This window comes from Pogoniulus pusillus, chromosome 28, assembly GCF_015220805.1.
Source record: "Pogoniulus pusillus isolate bPogPus1 chromosome 28, bPogPus1.pri, whole genome shotgun sequence".
Lineage (NCBI taxonomy): Eukaryota > Metazoa > Chordata > Aves > Piciformes > Lybiidae > Pogoniulus > Pogoniulus pusillus.
In genome coordinates this window covers 9,420,949-9,442,185 of record NC_087291.1, presented here as the reverse complement: position 1 = coordinate 9,442,185, position 21,237 = coordinate 9,420,949, and the positions used below count along the sequence as shown (strand labels likewise).

Here is a 21,237-nt window from a genome sequence, read left to right as displayed (position 1 = left end):
GCTTCAGTCTTAGAGCCTTCATCACAGTCACACAAGAATTTGTAGTGGCTGACTTCTGTTAGTGTGGGCCTCTCTTTAAGTACCTATAATGATGAAGCAGAACTACAATCATATCAACTGGAAATAACAGTTTATCACTTTGCCTTGCTTTAAAAGCCTGCTACCACTTCATGTTTCTGTGGGATAAATGGACAGTAGAGGAGGTGGAGAAGAGCTCTCTGTATTCAATATGTTATCACTTTTGGGCAGAGGAGAGCCTTCAGCGTTCTCCTATGGCCTTTGTGCTCGCTCAGCAGCTTTCACGGGGCTAGGGACCAACAAGCAAGGGCAAAGCAGTGCCTGAGCTTCACCGTAGGAGTTTGGCAGAGCATGAAAGAGGGACCAAGCCTGCAGGCAGATCTGCCTGCCTTGAGATAAGGCTGTCTCAAATTTTGCTTTGAGACACTTCCAAGCCAGCCCAAGAACTTGGAAGCAGAGCTGTGCACCACAGGTGTGTGCTGATGCAGCTCCAGTACGGTTTTCCTTTACAGCTGCTCTTGTTCCAAGCTTCCCTCTCGTTAGTGCCCTTGATTTAGACATTCAAACCCAGCATCGCATGAGACTTGTAGCAAAATGCATCCCCCTTAACCTGTAATCATCTTCTGCAACCAGTGCTCACCTCCTCCCGCCTGCTGTTCCCCCACAGCTCTTTGCCTGGCCTGCTCCGGACCGCACTCAGCGAGGGCGGAGCTCCCAGCGGCTGCGGGCGGCGGTGCGCGGCGGCTGCTCGCGGGCTCCGCCCTCTCCCGGGGCTCCGGCTCCGGCCCCGCCCCGCCAGCGGCGCTCGCCTCGGACGTCAGAACGGCCGCGGCGGGCGCCGGCCGCCATGGCCATCTGCCAGTTCTTCCTGCAGGGCCGCTGCCGCTTCGGCGAGAGGTGCTGGAACGAGCATCCTCGGGGCGGCGGCCGCGGCCGCGCCGGGCCCTCTGCCGCCCAGCACCAAGGTAGGAGCTCGACGGCCTGGCGCTCCGCGGCGCTGAGGGTGGAGGAGGAGGCCGTCGTGCTTGCCTGGGCCGCCTCTTGGGCGGTGGTGCTTGTTGAATGCTTAGCGGAGGGGTCTGCCCGGGGCTTCGTGCGGGCTGCTGCAGAAGGGAGCTTCGGAGCGAAGCAGTCCCGCTCCCGACCCTCCTGCCTTGGGATGTTGTTGGAAGCGTCTGATGTTGGGCTGTGGCGGACGAGCTGTGGCAGCGGCTCTGGAACCGAGAAAACAGTAAAACAGCTTCGGAAAGCCAAGCTCTGACGGCAGTCAGCTTCAAGCATCTCGCGTTGTACCTTTTGAAGGTTGTTTCGTAGTTAGATAGGGGCATGTGGAAGCTCTCGGTGCGCAGGAGCCACGCTGGGGACCGGGTAGAGGCAGATTCGGCGGGACAGCAGCGCGGCTCTGGGTGCTTTTTGCTGTGCTTGCCGAGGGAGCGTCGGAGTTTGCATGCAACGCGCATGGATGTGCCCAGGCTCTGAAAACTGAGCTGGGCAGGGCTCTGTGTAACAGCCTTTGCTCTAACTATTTGGGCAGGACCCTCTACTGTACTGTTCTTTTTCTGCTGAGGTAGTTAGTTGATAAAATACCAGCAGGACTGAAACAGTCGTTTTTCTGTAGTGCCAACGAATTGGTTTTGGCGTGCTGATGGGTTTCACATTTACCTCTGATGGTAGAACTCTCCTGGGTGATTTGATGGGTTAAGCTTACTATGTAACCAGTTTAAGTCATTAGGCAACAAATGCATTTTTCAGGCGTTTTAACAGCACAATAAGAATAGCTATACTTTCTGTTGGAACACAAGAAGTTCCGTCTCAACGTGAAGAGAAACTTCTTTGCTGTGCAGGTGACAGAGCACTGGAACAGGCTACCCAGAAAGGTTGTGGGAGTCTCCTTCTCTGGAGACTTTCAAAACACATCTGGGTGTTCCTGTGTGGCCTGCCCTAGGTGAGCTTGCTTTGGCAAGGGGTTTGGACTAGATGAGATAGATGATCTCTAGAGGTTCCTTTCAACCCCATATGCTCGGTGGTTCTGTGTCATATTGTTTCATATTTTAATGACTTAAGACTTGTCTTGATTTGTTTGTTTTCAATGGAAGGTACTGGCAGAGGAGGAGGAGGATGGGGTACCACTAACCAGAGATACACTAATGTTATCCAGCCATCTACCTTTAAGTCTAATTCATGGGGTGGCAGCAGAGATCAAGGAAGAGGATTTTTTGGCTCTTCAGACTTGGGATCATCAGGTGACAACAGCACAAATGCAGGCTTTTCACAGAACAGATTCTCTGCATTGCTGACCAGTCAAAGTACTGCTGATGGCTATAAAGATGAAGAGGAGAGACTTCTGTAAGTCACAGTCCAATTGCCTTTGCTGGTTTTCTTGTAACCATCTAATTTCACCTTTATCTGTGATTTTATTTTGTTTCGTTTCCTAGAGAGTGTGTAGTGAAAGACATGGAAATTTGGGAATCTTCAGGACAATGGATATTTTCATCTTATTCACCCATGAAAGGAAAGCCAAATATCTCAGGTAGGTAGTGTTTTTAGTGTTGCTGCTTAGTGCTGCTGTTCAGGATGTTTCTTAGACTTGTCTATGCTGTTGTACCTCTCCAGAACCATTTGTAAGGCGATGATTTACCTTGTGATGCAACAGAAAAGAACACTGGACTATGGCAGTTCTGGATATTTCAAGTCTTTGAAGTTCTCTAATGAGTCATGGTTGTGTCTCCGCCTGTAACTGTCTTACAGATAATATACCAAAGCCCATTTCTTCATGACTGCAGAGGGCAATTGGAAGCCTTACTTTTTTTTTCTCCTTACAGGTTTCCCAGATTTCTCACCAGAAGAGTTGCATCTGGAGTACTATACCTGCAGAGCAAACAATAACATTCAAAACTATGTAAGTATTTAGAACATGCCTTTTTTTGTGACGTGAACACAAGAGAGCTTGCTTCTGTTCTTGGCTGGCAACTTGTGACTCATTTCATTACCAAGCACTTAGATACTGGTCAGAATGCCAAACTTAGGGTACTCCAAGTAGACTGCAAAAATACCTGCTGCTCTGTATGCTGTACTGTAACCTTCTGTCTGAGATCATAGGTTAAGTGGTCAGATCTGGGCTTAGAAAACTGGTGGCCTACCTGTCTAGATGCTTCAGCTCCTACAAAAAGTGGTGTCAATAGACCTAAATTTATCATCCTTCTAAACCTAGACACTACTTGTCTTAGTTTTGTCCCTGTTCTTCTGTATTATTTGTAGTTTTTTAATCCTGTCTCAGGAGATTAATCTTTTGTATACTGTTAGTGAGATTTATTGTCACAGCTGGATTTATAGTGCTTTAGCTTGAGTACTATGTGAGTTTATTTGACCTTGTTCTTTCACATACCTTTATTGCAGGGAATTAATGCTGAAAATAGCAGATGCTTCTAAAGCAGTATTTATATATGCATTTGTAGGCAAAAAACGTCTTTTTCTCACTCTAAGTTTGTATATGTTGCTCCTCCTTCAGAGTCTTATCAATGCCAAGGAAGCTAGCACAGTTGGACAGACTCAAGTGAAAACTTATGCAAGCTGTGCTGCAGTCTTTCCTCTTCCTCTTTGTTCTGTGTTGCAGAATGATTTACTGTTGTCACCACTCTTAGTTCATGTGTTTAGAAGTACCAGAGATTCATTCTCAGAGACAGACTGATTTTTTTTTTAGAACAGCTTCAATTAAAGAATTAAATTAAACAACTCACTATGCTTGGCTATTAAAAAAAAAAACTACCATTTGTGGCCTTGCTAAAGCACTGAGTGCAAGGTCATGAAGGTCTGTGTGTAGGTGACAACTGTATGATAGAGTTTTCTCACAAAACACTTTAAGTACAACTTTAAGCACAGTATGTTTTTTCCAAAGCATGCATTTCTATTCTTAAACTAGGTCAAAATCTGAATTTTTCCAGTCTGTTGGGTAAGAGCTGACAGGGAGCAACATGATCTCCCAGCATGTGACAAGATACAAAAGAATTATTGATGTTTCTGATGTAGGACTCATTGGTAAAATGAAGGGATTTATTTAGAAAAAAAGATGACTTATTCAGCTCTGCAGGCATTTTAGACAATTTACACTTTACTTGGTACATTTTTAAGGACAATTCAGTTAGGCCAGGCTTCAAATAAGATGTGTTGATAAATAGAGGAAATTCAGATTTGAAATTCCTGAAAAGTAAATTTTTAATGAACAGTTTCTTTCTTAATACTTCAGTCATAGTTACCAGACAAAGAGTCTGGTTTATGTTCTGCACAGTGACCTGCGAGATCACATTAAAGAAAGGAGCTGATTTCAAATCAGGAAGTTAATTTCTGCAAAGCTAAATACCATAGGATGATGCTCTTAAAGTCTTCTGGATTGCAGTGTTTTGAAAATGAGCTTTTTTTTTTTTTTCCTGAAAGTGTGGGAGAAGCTGAGGCAGCTCTTGGGACTTCAGTTTAATGAGTGAACACAGAAGTAAAGCAAGGGCTGAAGAGTTTGTTCTCTTACACTTAAAAACTGCATTATCTGTATGTGTTGTGTTTTGGGGTGGTTGGTTGGTGTGTTTTTTTCCCAAGCACCTCATTCAGGTAGTGATAAAACTTAGATTTAGAAAACCCCAGATTATGAAAAAAGTATTTTGCTGTTATGTGAAGTAAAGATAATGACTTAAGGGTGATAGTAAGAGAATGTAGATGAATTCTGTGTTAGTAACAAAAATTTCAGTTTCTCACCTTGAAGTTTCAGAAAAGTAAGTGTTGTTTAGCCTGGAGAAGAGAAGGCTCTGAGGGGACCTAATAATGACTTTCCAATGCCTGAAGGCTGCCTACAAGAAGGCTGGAGAGAGGCTGTTTACAAAGGCCTTTGGTGATAGGACGAGGGGCAATGATTTCAAACTAGAGTAGATGGAGATTGGATGTTAGGAACAAGTTCTTTACCATGAGGGATGTGGAACGCTGGAGTAAGTTGCCCAGCGAGATGGTTGAGGCCCCATCCCTGAAGATGTTCAACAGGGCTCTGGGCAGACTGATCTAGTTGAGGATGCCCTTGCTTACTGCAGAGGGGCTTGGATTAGATGACCTTCAGAGGACCCTTCCAACCCAGACCATTCTATGGTTCTTCCCAGATAATGAAGTTCTTTTTTAAATTCTAGAACTCTTCTTTCAGTATAGTTCTCAAGTAGTCATCAAGTCATTCTACCTTTCCTTTTTTCTTTTCCTTCTTTCTTTTTCTTCCCAAGTGTTCACCAATTCTAACCCCACACTTTTATTACTCCTTTTTAGATCGCTTCTGTCCAGCAGTTAGCAGCACAATGGAAAAATCGCCTGATTCAGTTGAAAGCTTTGGATTCATCAACAAGAGCAGCTTTGGTAAGTGTCAATGAAAGGTAAAATGTTTCAGTTCCAGGTGTCATTTTTTTCATTAATCTTGGGTGCGTATTTTTATTTGACTCGTAACTTTTACACATTCCACCAAACTGCCTTTGAAATGCAAATATTTAGTTCTTGGTAGCCAGATTTCTAAGACATGGCAGTTTGTAATGTGCCACTTGGTTTTTCATGGAGGAATCTTGCAGTATTCCATAGAAACTACAGCTGTTACCAAAGTATTAAGTGATAAGTATTGGTTTGAAGATCACAGGATGCTGTATTTTGCAACCAAATATATGTGATTCTTTTAGGGCATCTGTGTTTGCTTCTAAATAGCAGAGAGACAAAAATATTTGGTACCTAGATTCATTGGCCATTTTATTGCAGGTCTATGAACTGTTCTGAAAATCTCAACCATGGTGTGTTATATTCTGGTGCTTGCAGCCTTTCATCTGGCTTGAAAGTGTTTGGCCATTTGGCAGCACAAAGACCTTGGACAGTAATCTTAGAATGCTCTTGAGAACGTTAGACAAAATGAAAGGGTATAAGGGAGAGTGACATAAGAGAATAGTGATTGCAGTTTTCAAACTGCCCTATCTTGCTATCTCTGTGTTTTTTCATAGGTGATAGCAATGTAATTGAATAGCCTAGCACTGCTTGAGTCAGGTGAGCATGAAAGGCTGTGAACACAAGTGTTTGGGTCCTTTCTCTGGGATCATGAAATCTGTGAACTGCAAGGGGGTATTACAAAACCTTTTTGTTGAAATAGTGATGGTTCTGTGTTAGCAAGGTAGCAGCTGGATCTTGGGTGTGGAATACTGTTATTGCAAACCATATGGAAGTATCCACAGCTTAAAGTCGGGATCTACTCAAGTACTCTTGTGGTGATGTTAACATTCCCAAGCTATAATCAGCAGACAGAGTTAGAATTATCTTCCAGGATGTCTTAGAATAGATTGACCATTTTGTGCCACAGTGAGAAACTAGTAGAAAGGTGGGAGAGAAACTGAGTAAAATTTGAATGTGTAACTAATAGTTGCTCCTGAGGTGAGGACTTGTGAATCTAGATGTGTCCAAAAAGAATGCTTGAGTTAGTCAATATTGAATAATCAGGAAGACAGAGTAATTGGTTTAAGCAGAGTCTCCACAAAGTACATGAAAGGCTGAGTGATATGGTCACACCCTTTGCTGTGTGTTTGATACTGAAGGTGAGGTTTTAGCATAGAAGACTAAATGCACCAAGGTGAAGAAACACACCAAGTCAAAGCTATGGCATCAATAGGGTCACAAAGCGCTAACTGAAATAGGTAAGAGATGAGAATGAGAGCTGGAAGTGGTGTTCAAGTCAGTGACTGACAGACAAAAAAAGTCTGTAAAGCATAAGGTATTTGTGTTTCTGGAGTGTTTTGCAGAAAGCAGTGTATAGCCTTAAAGCACTTGGTTCATAGGTGCAAGTGCATGCAGTCATAATGAACAATGATCAGGGTCTAAATCAGTCTCAGTTGTATTAAGTTGGACACAGCAGCAATATTTTTGCTTTAAGCGTTTATTGAAAGAGATTTCCCTGTTTTGGAACCTACTTTTATTTGTTTTGAATTTTTAAAGCTGTCTGAACTAAAGAACACAGTCACTCAGCCAGTGCCTGCCTTTGGATTTGGAGGGCAGGTAACACCAAGCTTTGGGTCATCAAGTAAGTTCCTGCATTAAGAACCATTTAACATTTTCCTGAATTTTACTACTTTGCATTATCAAAATGCAGCAGTGGTTTATGGCCCAGGTGTGCACAGGCTAACATTTTTTGATACATTTTATAATGGCAGGCTTTCCTGGGAGCAGCAGCAGTAACAGCGCCAGCACTTTCTCCTTTAAAACAAGCACCGGTCTCAGCAGTGGATCATCTGGGAACTCCCCTGCTTTTGGGAGCTCTTCTGCCGGCATGACGTCCTCACCAAGCATGTCCCATTCTGTTGGCTTTGGCAACCCGACAGCTCCATCTGCAGCCTCCTTCTCATTTAAAACTTCGGAAACAACGAGTGGTTTTGGAACTTCAGGGTTTTCAGGGTTTGGCAGTTCTTCCGCCATGAACTCTTCCAGCACTACTCCATTTACTGCCTTTGGATCCTTTAATACAGCAGTAGCAGCTTCTTCCTCGCATTCAAGCAGTACTTTATTTGGGCAGGCTGCCAGTGCCTCTGGACAGAATGTAACATCATCGTTTTTGGCAGGCACAAACACTACATTGGAGAAGTTATTTACACCGAAAAGCGACTTATCAGCTGAAGAGCTGAAACAATTTGAAGCAAAGAAGTTTACATTAGGAAAGATTCCTCTTAAGCCTCCACCATTAGAATTTTTAAATATTTAGGACCTTTAAGTTTATTCTAAAATGATTTTGTAACTTCTCAACTTAACCATACAATTTTGTGGTGAGACAATGAAACAAAATGCATCCATTTGAGTTAATTTTCCTTTAAAGTCTTCAGTAATGACAAACACATAGTATAAACCTCTGAACATTGATTTTTATCATTCCTTGATCATTTTGGAATGGATGTCCTTTTATCATCCAGGAAATAAACAAAGTGACTTTTTTTTAAAAAAGTTCTTTTGTATTCTGTGCTGTGAAATTGTAGGAAAAAAATTACCTTAAAAAGGCTTTGTCAAAACTAAAAATGTGTTGGTGTCTACCCTGAACAGAATGCTAGTAAGGAACAGGACTGTCAGTGGAGTGCCTTGCATCCTTCAGTTCTGCTTGAGGTCATGATGCTTGCATTAATGTAACACAGCAGAAGATGACCTTCAGAGCATTCATCATGAATAAGGAATTGGTGGTTTGCTGTTTTGACACTTCTTAGATAAAACTGCAAGCAATTGCAAAACTGTTTGCAAAACTAATTGCAAAGTTACTCCATTTATCTGAATGGATAGAATGTTTGTTGTCCATTTCTCCAAACTTGATGGCTGGTACATGTACTAGCAGTACCCTTCCTGAATTAATGTTATTGAAGTATATATTCTGCTAAGATGCTACAGAGTAGGGGTCAGATGCCTTCTGGAGGAGGTACTGGAGTGACATGAAGAAAGCATTTGTTCTTGACCAGGCTCTCCCATTAATGGTTTTAAATTGCCAAACCTCATATTTAAGGGGAAAGTGGATACAAAGATAGAGGTTTAACATTTGAAGATAATCTTTTAGTTCTTGCTATGGACTCTGTGGTCCTCATCACTGTTTCCTACTAAAGGCTTGCTAAACCAGCATGAATAAAAGTAAAGTTTCAAATGATATGCCATGGGTACAGTCTCTGCATGCTTAATAGAAGTAATTTTTCAGATTAGTTGCCTGCATTTAAGTTTTGGGTTCCAAGAGATCATGAGGCAGCAGCACGTGAGACTGTCTCAGTACAGAAGACAAAAATCTCTACTGCTCCAGCAGAGGAAGCAACCTAGCATAACACAGATGGAGTTTTCTCCACCCTTTTGCCTCCAGGTGTAACTAGCAGAGCTCAGAGACCTCAAAATGTGAGCTAGAAGCAGACCTACAATTGGGTTTTAAAACTAGGTGTCAGAGCAGCCATGTGCTCTCAAGTGTCACCATATGCAGGGGAAAGTAGCCTTACACTGACTGAGGGAAGATGGACTGCACACAGTCAACTGACTCGATTTAAGCTTCAGGGCATCAACAGCAGTAAATTAACAACAGCCAGAAGGATAAGAGCTTTCTGAAGCATGTCAGAGGAAGTGGGGAATACAAAAACCTTGTTAATAATACAGGAGCCTTGAAGTGAGATTGATAACTCTGAAATGGCAGCAGCCTATTTAAGAATACTTGAAATGAGGGACAGACAAAATCAATGAGGCTGTAACATGGGAACCAATAAAAGGCAAGTAAGAAACTATTTGTAAAGTGTGATCTTAACTGCAGCACAGAGAGAGTCCAGATTATTTGCTGTACTGGTCAGTAAGAGAATTGGTTTATGGACTTGCTATAGTTCTGATACTTATTCAGGTAAGTGATGAAGTGGTAGGGATGTGCTAGCAGACTGGGTAAATAATTTATCTTAGCACAGATAGGCACAGATTTGATGACTATGAATAATTGGAGAAAAGTCCAAAGACACATTACCTGGCTTTTTAAGTAATGCATGTGCTACAGGTATCGAAGACTTGTCATGTGTATGGCACAGCAAAAGGTAGTTTGAACTTCAGAAGACTCCTACAGCTGCAGTAAATGCTGTGCTTAATTTTGAGCACACAATTGCCAGCTGCAGAGAGCAAAGTGGCTGAAAATAAGGACATAGGAAGAAACTTAAGGGCAGGGACAAAGGGCAATGAGTAGAAGTTCAGGCATAGACAGTTTCATGTAAACATGAGGAAACATTTTTTCATTGTGAGGGTGACAGAACACTAGAACAGGCTGCCCAGGAGAGTTGTGGAGTCTCCCTCTCTGAAGATATCAAGACCCACCTGGATGTGTTCCTCTGTGATCTGGTATAGGTGATCCTGCTCTGGAAGGGGGCTGAACTGAATGAGCTTTCAAGTTCCTTCCAGCTCCTAACGTTCTGTGATTCTGTGAAACTGCAGACCTGCATAATTACAGCTTGGTGAAAGCAGAGGCTCTGACATGGGATGAGCATCTTTTTGAAAGGATACCCTCTTCAAAGGGAGGAAAGGGAAATTCTGATGACTGGAATATTGCAGTACTTCCTCAGAGATGCCTAAGGAAGTTCCCCACCTGAGAAAGTCCTTTTCTTCCTCTGGTGTGATCTGTCCAAACCAAAACCACAACACTAGAAACAAATCCCTACATGTACTCAGAGGTCCAGCAGTCAACATAAGCAGATCTGATCCCTTGCCTTTGAGTCAAAACACACCAGCACTTGTGAAGAAAGTGACAAAAGCACAATGCTGAACATTTGGGGCAGTCAGCTCTATGTGCCTACCAGCTCTCCTTGGAATAATTTAGGAGGCTGGCCATAAAGATGTAGCCTCCCTGCACCAAGTTAGAGACAGATTAGCTCCCTAATACTGGAAGCAAATATGCCTCTTGGTCTTGAAACTCACATGCAATTGCCTGAGCTTGCTGTTAAGAAGAACCAAGTCATAAAACAGAATAGTTCCCAGCAACTCTACCTTGGGCAATATTATTGTCTGCTGTTGCAAGTTTTCAGTCTGATCTGCAGAACGAAGCCAGGCACATTCTTAGAAGACTGTGTCATGCAATGGGCTTCTTGGTGGAACTTATCTCCTGCAAAAGAACAAACTCAGATTTTAAAATGGAGGAAAGAACAGCAAGGAGGAGTTAAATGTCCACAGGCTGACCAACATGTTTGTTTAAGTGTGTGGACTGCTTTGCCCTTCCTCCACGGACAATAGAACTTGTTCTTACCATGGCACAGGTGAGACATAAGAATTAAGTTTTACATCTTACTCCTTCCAGCAGGCAGATCTGTTATGCTGCCAGTTGCATGATAGCTGTCAGAAGAGTGATCTGGTGGTTTTAAATTACCTGCAGCAATTATACCCTGTTCCACCTGAAGTTCTGTTCCATTATGGCACTGCATTCATAACAAACTCACTGCTTGCTAGTCCACATCAAGTCATGTAAGTTTTCTGTGGAGACTTGTATCTACAAATCACATTAAATGTACCCACTGCATATGCTCCACAAAGTACTTGGATTAGTTCTAATCATGCAAAACAAACCCACCCTCCTCTATGAGCCAAACAAGCAACATTTGCCTTGTGTACATGTAAATCCATGCATCACATCACTTTTAAGGGAAGCTGATGAGGTACACTTTTGATCTCTGACAGCTTAGCCTTTCTAACCAGTGCTCTTGTGTTTTTCTTCACCTGGCAAGTATCAGTACAGCTCTGGCTTGTGATGCACTTCAGTCTTACAGCCCTCCTCACAGTCATACCAGAATTTGTAGTGGCTGACTTCTGTCAGTGTGGGCCTCTCTTCAAATACCTGTAATGATGAAGCAGAACTACAATCATACAAACCAGAAATAACAGTTCATCACCTTGCATATTTTAAAAGCCTGCTACCAGTTCATGTTTCTGTGGGATAAATGGACAGTAGAGGAGGTGGAGAAGAGCTCTCTGTATTCAATATGTTATCACTTTTGGGCAGAGGAGAGCCTTCAGCATTCTCCTGTGGTCTGTGTGCTCGCTCAGCAGCTCCCATGGAGCCGATGACCAACAAGCAAGGGCAAAGCAAAGCAGTGCCTGAGCTTCACTGTAGGAGTTTGGCAGAGCATGAAAGAGGGACCAAGCCTGCAGGCAGATCTGCCTGCCTTGAGATAAGGCTGTCTCACATTTCACTGTAGGTCCTGCTGGAGTCTGCTTCAGCCATATCGAACCTGACTTTCTGGAGACTGATGGCTTCATCACCTGCCCTGCATGCCTTCCACTACTTCTAAACTCCCTGGACTCCTGCTTTTTCATTACTCCCATGGTCTCCCCATTCAGGTTTTGTGGAGGCAAAATGGCCATCACGATCCCCTCCTCTCTAGAGAATAAGGGCCACCAGAATCCCCCCCTCTCCAGAAGTCTGTGCCTCTTCCTGAAGCTTCCATGGGAATTCACCTGTGCGTGCAATGCTGATGACCTGCCAGGACATAGTATTCAGGAATGATCATGCCTTAAGGTAAGGCTGTCTCAAATGGTACTTATCTCCAAGCCAGCCCAAGAACACAAGCAGAGCTGTACACCACAGGTGGGTGCTGATACAGCTCCAGTGTGGTTTGTCTTTCCAGCTGGTGCTGTTTCAATCTCCCATTAGTGTCCTCAACTCATACAAACTCCATATCACATGAGAATTTTAGGAAAATTAATCCCACTTAGCCTTTAATCACATTCTGCAACCGCTGGTCACCTCTTCCCACCTGCTCTTCCCCACAGCTGTCTTTGCCTGGACTCCTCAAGACCACACCTTGAAACTCAGGGACACTGAAGCTTCCCTCTCTCTCCCAGTAATGTCTGTGTGGCCTCCACACAATAACAACTGTAGCTTCACTGCTGATAGTTGCTCAATTTTCTGTATCTGCTAATGATCAGATTAACTATCTTCTATTTTTTTCCCTTCTTAGCAATGCTCTACAGAGAGTAAGGAAAAGCAGGGAGGAAAAGGGCACAAAGTACTTAAAGTTTGCTGAAATCCATGATACTGCCAGGGAAAGACACCTGGAAATCCTAAGTTTTCTTTACACAGTTGATGCATGAGTCCATCCTTCTTTTCACAGTGAAACTACAGAGCAATGCCCATCGAAGAACACACATTGCACAAGTAACACAAGCAATCTAAATTAACCCTTGCAGCAGGAAATGCATCTCTTTGCAACAACAGGTCCATACTGAGGTAACCAAGCAATGCTGGACTGTCATCTGACAACATATAAAGCTGTCCTAATGGGTCTGAAAAAGCAAGGGGTTCTCTGAGTCTTTATCTGCCTACAGTTGGAAAAGATATTGGATAACATTAAAAAGATTAACCAGACTGTTTCAGTATGAAATACAGTTCTAGAGAACAAACAAATGCACACAAGAGGCTTCTTGATCACAGCTGCAGTAAACTGCTTCTGGCAGCAAAGAGATTTTCCCCTACTTAAGCAGTCGTTGGACACATTCCATCCTTATGATGATCTACTTTAAGAAGGTTTATTCTTCCAACAATAACATAGCAGAAATAGTCATGAACGGAAAGACTCCCAGTAAAGTAACTAAAAAGTACTTGGGAACAGTATGTGTGTGGCTGTAACTTACAGGCATGCATCCCAGATCATTTCCTTAGGAGCCTCTATATATTGCAGCACTTGGTATACAGGGAATAAATTGCCTTTTAGAGCATTCCTCCTTCCGACACCAGGCCCATGGTGATTCACACAGCCCTAGAGGTCAGCTGGAGGACTTAAGGGCTGATTAGCCCTAGTGCATGCTGTGCATCCTGCCAGCTCTCACAGACCCTCATTGTGGACTCATCTCTAGAAAAGATGCCCCAGAGCTGTGATGGTGGCTGTTAACCATCTCAACTTCCCCATGGAATCCAGACTTCCAAACTGCCAAGTTTCTAACACAGTACACAGGGGCCAGAAAACTGCTGAAGTCCAATTTGTTATGTTTTCCAGTGTATACTCAAATTAGTCAAATTTAGCAGGTCCCCTAAGAAAATAACATTATTTTGATTATACTGCCTGATAATCTGTCTGTGATTCTTTCCACACCATTTGCTTTTTCTCTAATGCCACGGCAAATTTTCAAGTGCTTAGGTTTTGAAGATAATTGTATTCTCAGCTGTTGTAAGGGCTGGCAGCTGGATGAGGAAGGAGAACAAAATTAGTCTTGCAACTGAAAGAAAACCAGCAAAACTCAGCTGCTGTGAATACTGTTAGCAATTGGCTGGGTGATCAGCACACATGTAATCTAGTGTCTAGATTAGTTTGCTAATCCTCTGCCCCACTGGGGTATTACAAGGGCAGCAATCTATAGGAAACCAAGTCTCATACACACATTCCACAAGTCAGTACAAATACCAACTTCTTTCAAAAATGGAATTCTTCCATGTTCAAATATAAAAACCTAGGAACAAGTAGCAAGACTATATTTGGTTTGTAAATACATATGGAACAAGAATTGAGGTTCTTTACTACACAGTGGATTGCTAACTGATGCCAATTTCATACTTAATTGAAACAAAATCCATCTCCTAATTTTAAACTTAGCAAAACTTACTTGATAAGGCTTAAGATACAGAAGAGTCTGAATGTGAATGAGCACAGATGATTTGAGATGTTTCACTGTCACACGTGGCAGACTCAAGAAGACCAAACAGCTGCTGGCTCACTCTCTCCAAACTGCATAGAGTTGAACATGTATCACTACATGCAGTCTCTTTTACTTTGCAGGGCAACCACTGCCCCTCAAAAATGCTCCAAAACATTAAAGGCAACCTAGGTCTAAGTAAGAATATCCAGACTCACCACTAAACTAAAACTCATGCATCATCAACAGCACAAAATCACAGAACTTTAGAGGTTGGAAGTGACCTCCAGAGATCATCAAGTACAACCTCCCTGCCAGGGCAGGATCCCATAGGGTAGTTTGCACAGGAATGCATCCAGGCAGGTTTTGAAAGTCTCCAGAGAAGGAGACTTCACAACCTCTCTGGGCAACCTGTTCCAGTGCTCCATCACCCTCACTGTAAAGAAGTTTCTCCTCATGTTAATCACAACTCCAATAGGCTTTCCACAAGAAAAAAAAAAACCTGCTGAAGCAGTAACCACATCTCCTCTAGCTTGGCATAGCTTCTGCCTGCTCATATACCATCATCTCCAGATGGTGACCACTTACAGTTATCATATAAAGTTCAATGAAACTTTTGAAACAGTTGGACAAAACTGTCTCTGTTCAAATGTGAAACAAGAGAATGCAAAGAGCAGAGAAACATTAGAGCAAACCTTCAACCCTGCTGCGTTGCTCCTAGAATGCCTGCATTGCCGAGAGGCAGAGCCTTCCTTCCTGCTTGCTTCAGCTGTGGCCCATTGCAGCCTGAAAGGGTGAAAACAAGGACTCAGGTGCTGAGAAGTCCCTTACAATGTTAATGAGAAAAAGATCACTTTAAAAGTTTGCTTGGGGCCCTAGCAGAGGATTACATCTCTGTGTATCATCTCTCTGTATGCATGTAGGTTCCACTGAGGTTTGTGTCTTGAATCATCAAAGTGACAATCACATGAAAAAAGATAATGGTGAGAACAGTCATATTATGCTTCAAGATACACCACAGTCTTTAGAGAGAGCTTTTAAATTCAGTTAAAGAATGACTGGCCTGGGGGGATTGTACTGGATAGTTTGGGAGACCAGAAGGTATTTATTTCCTGTGTACCTACAAACTGTTGAAGCACTGTTGAACAAGTCTCTGTAACCTTTCGCTTACCTTTAAAGTCTCCAAATAAACATGAGTTTATTTAAATACTTACAGCCTTGTCAAGATGAGACTTACCTGGTTAGGGAAAAGGGTTCCTTTGATGTTTGTATCTTCACAAGTTTCTGTGCAATTAAGAACAGGCAAAACAAACTTGCTAATAGAACCACTTAGTACCACAGCAGCACTTAGTGGGCATAATCACCCATCACTGCTCTGTACTAGGCATTTCATCATCATACAGTGATCATCCAGGCAGCAGAGTGCTAGGATTTCAGGAGCATTGTCATGTGTTCTCAGGGTTTTAGAGTATGGCCTCAGCTCACCCAGTGTTCTACCATGCCAGTTTTGATGTCCTGGATAAGTGCAACCCTACCTAGAACTTGCATATTATTGAATTCACTGACTGTAAGTAAAGGTTGCACTTGTATTAACTCAAGATCTTGTGACTGACCAGCAGGTAATCTGTGGTGGCTTGGCCAATACAGGTAGCAAAACTTGGGAAGCAGCACATTATTATTAGCAGAAAACTTATGTTCATCCACTCCTCCTCCACACACCTTCTGAAAAAGCACTAGAGAACTGACTTAAATACCAACAGAACTGGGATCCAGAAAGGAACTTAATAAAGGTAACTACTGGGAAACAGACCCTTACCGACACTGCAGCCCTCACAGACGTTTTAAATGGACTGAGGCACAGCAAAAGGAAAGGGCTTGTCTGTTGAGAATGCAATGAGTAGGGATGGAGTCTCTTTTACAACCTGCTTTGTCTTAGTCTCTAGTTTAAATAGTGAATAGTTCTCATTTATGTTTATGGTGAGTTGGGAACTTCCCCCCACCAAATAAAATTAACCAGACCATCTGAAATGGCTTGGAAGATAAAGCTAGATTTTACAGCAAAGCTAAGTTTACAACCATATACATACATATTTACATGTATGTACAATTATATACAATGTAGACATAATACAGAAATCAAATCTTCTCCCCCAGTCAAAGGAAGTCCAGAAGGGTTCAATGCCACCTTCTTCTCTCCCCTGAGATAGAAAACCAGCAAGAACTCACATGCTATCTGGTCAGCCAAGGTTAGTATTCAGTGTGGAGGAGTCAGAGAGAAGTGAAGGAACAGTGAACAGAGCCAGCGCCCAAAAGCCAAGAGAAGGAAGTAGTTTATACGTTGGCTTTTTACACCTCTTAGCAAACCAAAGAATGACACATACTGTATCACTGTTATTCTTTCACAACCAATACTCTAATTTATTTAGACCCTGCAGTGGGCTATCAGGAAAGTCCTGGTTTCTCTTAGTGAAATTTTCCAATAAGCCTTAAGCTACTCCAATGTTCTAACCAGATGTAGCTCTGGAGAGCCAAAGCCTTTCTTGTGACTTAGGGATTGTTGATTTAAGGAGAAGCCGTCTCAAAGCTCTGGATGACTTGGTGGTTCCCACCCAAGAGGAAATCACCTTTCTTTTGTGGTAAATAACCTGAAGCTTTTAAACTAGTGCCTATTACAAACTAAACTAGTGCCTATTACAAACACATCACAAGAGAGAGTTCTGTGTAATCCGAACATGCACTCAGAAACGAAAACTACAAACTATTGTTAGAAGTAAAAGGCAGAGTTTGTATGTCCCTTTCCTTTCAGTACACAGTTGTGGTGAAGAGGCAGCTTCTCTAATTTGAGCAAAAGTTTCAACATGGTGTTTATGGAGCTTTTGACTGCCATCTGCATGAAGACACAGCCTTGAAGTTTTCCAGCTGTGGCCGTCTGAGCTAGATTTCCAGCTGACAGAAAAATATTCAGAACAGAGAAACTTAGAAGTAGAAGCTGTGAGTGGAGAGGTGAACATTCTAGGGATAGGCCATATAATGGAAACAACAGATAAGTTAATGTAATTTCATTGCAGCATCAAGTGCTTTACGTGTGGGAGCACAACTTGTACCTTCCCCTTGCTGCTTCTGCCGTCTCAGCTGCGCCCACTGCTCTCTTCCCCTGCTGCTGTTTTGGCTTCTGCTGCTTTGCCACCACTTGACCCCTTCCACATCTTCGCTAAGGTTATTATATTTCTCGAGTAGTTTATTCTCCTTATACTGTTATATTTAAACTATAAGGAATAAAATTTCACTTCCCCCTGACTTTCAAAAAATCCATGTTTTAGTGAATTTATTCTACCGGGGGAGGGATCTACCCTAACCCAGGACACCAACAGATGTCACCTGATGTCCAAAACGTGTCTATAGAAGAGGGCAAATGTTCTCCCTATGCCTTTCAAAACAGATAGAGTTCTTAAGACTTACTATATTTGACTTCAAAAATTTCACAGTGCAGCTTGTTCCTTAATTACTTTATTTGTGACTGCTGTGCCTAAGAGCCCTGAAGATTTCCACTGAATTTAGACAGCCAGAAGCATTTTCAGCTGCTCAAACAGAGGGGCAGTTGTCAGTGTTCACCCTGGGGAGAGGCTGTGTTAGCTCCCGGGAAGAACATGCTGGGTTATCCAGAGGGAAGAGAAGCTGGTTAATGATGTTTCAGTGACCAAAAATGTGACCTTTGATCACTTTTTTTCTTCAGAACCTTCCAATTTCATATGAATTAAAGAAATAAACTGAAGTTGCCTTCCAGTGTTTTGAACCCTTTTACACTATTTTTGCCTTCTCTCTTCAGTCATGTGTCCCTGTGATTCGTTATGAAGCTTTTTGTGTTGCTTCAGTGAGGGAGGTACTCCTCATAAATCACTTTTGTGCTAAGTGCTAAGACACAAGCAAGAAACTAAAGCAAACTGATCCCACTGTCCTGAAGGTTGAACTGTGGTTTAACACCACAATTTTGAGGGGTCTTACAGTTTAGACATCTACCAGAACCCAGAGCTGGATTTTTTTTTCCCTGAGATACTGGTGAAAACAACATCTATGCCAAAGCCCCATCTGAGAAGTGCTGCTGCTGCCAGTGCTCCAGCCTAGGGAGGTGGTGCCTCAGTGATGCCACTTACTCTTCTCACCCTGCTGCCAAGCAGCAACATCACCACAGCTAAGCACATGAAACAGTGTGCTCATCATGAGGTTTCTTTGCTCATTTTTACTGAAGGGTGACCTCCAGGTGAGTTTTACTGATCAGTAGATTATTGCTGTCTAAAAACGTAAACATTTGTATGTGCCAAGTGTAAGTATAAGGACACAGGAGAAGAAAGGCACAGAAATATACATCTGGGTGAAACTCAGGAATTCAGCTGTCAAAACAGGTAAGCAGCTTCCTCAAGTCTGTTCACAGGTTCAACCTTTTGAATTTCAACCTAGACAACAAACGTCACTGCAAGGTAAAGAAGCTCTGACTTCCCATTATATTCTAAATCATAGAATCACAGAATGTCAGGGGCTGCAAGGGACCTCGAAAGCTCATCCAGTCCAACCCCCCTGCCGGACCAGGATCACCTATACCAGATCACACAGGAACATCCAGGTAGCTTTTGAGTATCTCCACAGAGAGAGACTCCACAACTCCCCTGGGCAGCCTCTTCCAGTGTTCTGTCACTCTCACAGTGAAAAAAATCCTCATGTTTACATGAAATTTCCTATGCCTCAGCTTCCACCCATTGCCCCTTGTCCTGTCATTGGGTATCACTGACCAGAGCCTGGCTCCAGTCTCCTGGCACTCACCTTGCACACCTTTATAAACATTGATGAGGTCACCTCTCAGTCTCCTCCAAGCAGCACAGCCCCAGCTCCCTCACTCTCTCCTCGTAGGAGGGATGTTCCATTCCCTTAATCATCTTTGTGGCTCTGCACTGGACTCTCTCAAGCAGTTCTATGGCCCTGTTGAATTGGGGAGCTCAGAATTGAGCAGAGTGCTCCACATGTGGCCTCACCAGGGCCACAATAAATACAACTTTTTGCCTTCATCCAAGCACCATTCACAACTGCAGCACGAAAAAGCAACACAGATTTCTAGAGAGTCTGCATATTGTATCAGAAAGTAATAATCGCTTATAAATTGTGAATATTATTTTCTGTATGAGGTTTTTGGGTTTTTTTTTACTATTAATATTAAAAAATCGGGGAAAATCCCTAAGGTTCTTCAGGTTTTTGGTCGACAGGAAGCAACTGCATAGAATTAAACAGCTGAATCAATCAGAACTTGGAAAACAACAACGCGAGAACAGGGAAAATTCTAACTACTGCCTATGGAGCCTGAAAACTTACTCCAGCATATACTCACGACGCCTTTGGGCCCTGAGTAAGTCTCCTGCATGAAAGACGCTTTTAAACTCGCGTTGCTCCCGGGGTAAAACACAAATCTTTCAGGCAGAGGAGGAAGGAGATGCCGCTAAGGCACTAGTGCGAGCAGCCTACGCCCGGGCGCCTGTTAACGAGCGGCGAACGAGCAGATGCTCCGTGCGCACAAAGGCACGGTGCGGTAAGGCACGGTGCGGTAAGGCCAGGCGCAGACAGGCTGGCGCAGACAGGCTGGCGCACACCGGCGCGGTGCGGTAAGGCGCGGCGCAGACAAGCGCGGTTTTCTACCTCGACCCTCCCCTTTACAAGCCCGATTTGAAACCCAACTGGCCAATAGGCACTAGCACCGTTGTTCTGGCCAATGAATTCACAGCTCCCTGCCTCTTTTGGCTAAGCAGGCTCGTTGAGAGCAGCGCAAAACACCTGAGGCGAGGTGCTGAGCCCGCCGGGCTTTGCTGGGGAGGAGCCGTTGTTGTTTGCTCAATCTACTCATTCCCGGACCCCAGCACAACAGGAGAGCCAGGGTTAAACCTGTCCGGCAATAGAACAAGGGGACACAGTCTCAAGTTGTGCCGGGGTAGGTCTAGGCTGGATGTTAGGAGGAAGTTCCTCACAGAGAGAGTGATTGGCACTGGAATGGGCTGCCCAGGGAGGTGGTGGAGGCACCTGGTCCCCGGAGGTCTTCAAGCTATATCTATACGTAGTATATAAATATACATATGATATAATAGGTCTTTTCTCCTCTCTCCACTGCCTACATCATAGAATCAGCCAGGTTGGAAGAGACCTCCAAGATCATCCAGTCCAACCTAGCACCCAGCCCTGTCCGATCAACAGCGTGGGGCCGGCGGGCAGGGGCTGTCTGTGGGCTGCCAGATTGGTTTCTGTCATGGCTGGAGGGGAGAGAAACAGCACAGGGCTTGTCCCTGGGAGCTGAGTAGCAGAGAACACAGCAGGGATGCCTAGCAGAAGGCCCAGCGAATGGCCTAGCACGGGCAGGGACAGGCGCCCCATGTCTCCTGGCCATAGGGAGGCTTTTGAAGCCTGCCTGCCCCCAGAAGGCTTCCTCGGCAGGCCGCTGGGCAGGGGGCGGTGAGCGGCACAGTGCCGGGCGGGGCCGTGCGTGAGGCCCTGTGGCCCTCATCTCACAGGGCCGGCACCTGGCAACGGCACTGCCGGCCTCGGGGAGGCTCTAAAAGGGAACATCCTGCGGTGTCTGCTGCCAGACCTGGCCCAGGGGCAGCCTGTGCACATCCCAGAGGAAGTGTTTGAAGAGCTGCTGCAATTCCTTGGGGAGGGATGATGGAGGAATCATAGAACCAACCAGGGTGGAAGAGACCTCCAAGCTCACCCAGTCCAACCTAGCACCCAGCCCTGCCCAATCAGCTAGACCATGGCACTAAGTGCCTCAGCCAGGCTTTTCTTCAACACCTCCAGGCATGGCGGCTCTGCCACCTCCCTGGGCAGCCCATTCCAATGCTAATCACTCTCTGTCAGGAACTTGCTCCTAACATCCAGCCTAGACCTCCTCTCCTCCAGGCTGCACACCCCCAGCTCCCTCAGCCTCACCTCACAGGGCTGTGCTCCAGGCCTCTCAGCAGCTTTGTTGCTCTTCCCTGGACACGTTCCAGTACCTCAACATCTCTCTTGAACTGAGGAGCCCAGAACTGGACACAGCACTCCAGG

At 44.1% G+C, this 21,237-nt stretch overlaps 1 protein-coding gene and 1 long non-coding RNA gene across 2 annotated transcripts; one reads left to right on the top strand and one right to left on the bottom strand.

The window, feature by feature from the left end:
* Positions 1–820: 820 nt before the first annotated feature.
* Positions 821–7,998, top strand: NUP42 (nucleoporin 42). Its single transcript, XM_064166945.1, has 7 exons — positions 821–983; positions 2,115–2,364; positions 2,454–2,548; positions 2,841–2,917; positions 5,311–5,397; positions 7,003–7,087; positions 7,218–7,998. The coding sequence occupies exons 1-7, from the start codon at positions 866–868 to the stop codon at positions 7,760–7,762; spliced, it is 1,257 nt and encodes a 418-aa protein (XP_064023015.1). The 5' UTR covers positions 821–865; the 3' UTR covers positions 7,763–7,998.
* A 2,233-nt stretch (positions 7,999–10,231) lies between these two features.
* On the bottom strand, positions 10,232–19,740 carry LOC135187892 (uncharacterized). Its single transcript, XR_010307484.1, has 4 exons — positions 19,519–19,740; positions 14,856–14,946; positions 11,251–11,368; positions 10,232–10,642 (listed from the first exon to the last, which is right to left on the bottom strand). It is a non-coding gene; the product is annotated as an uncharacterized LOC135187892 (long non-coding RNA).
* Positions 19,741–21,237: the final 1,497 nt, after the last annotated feature.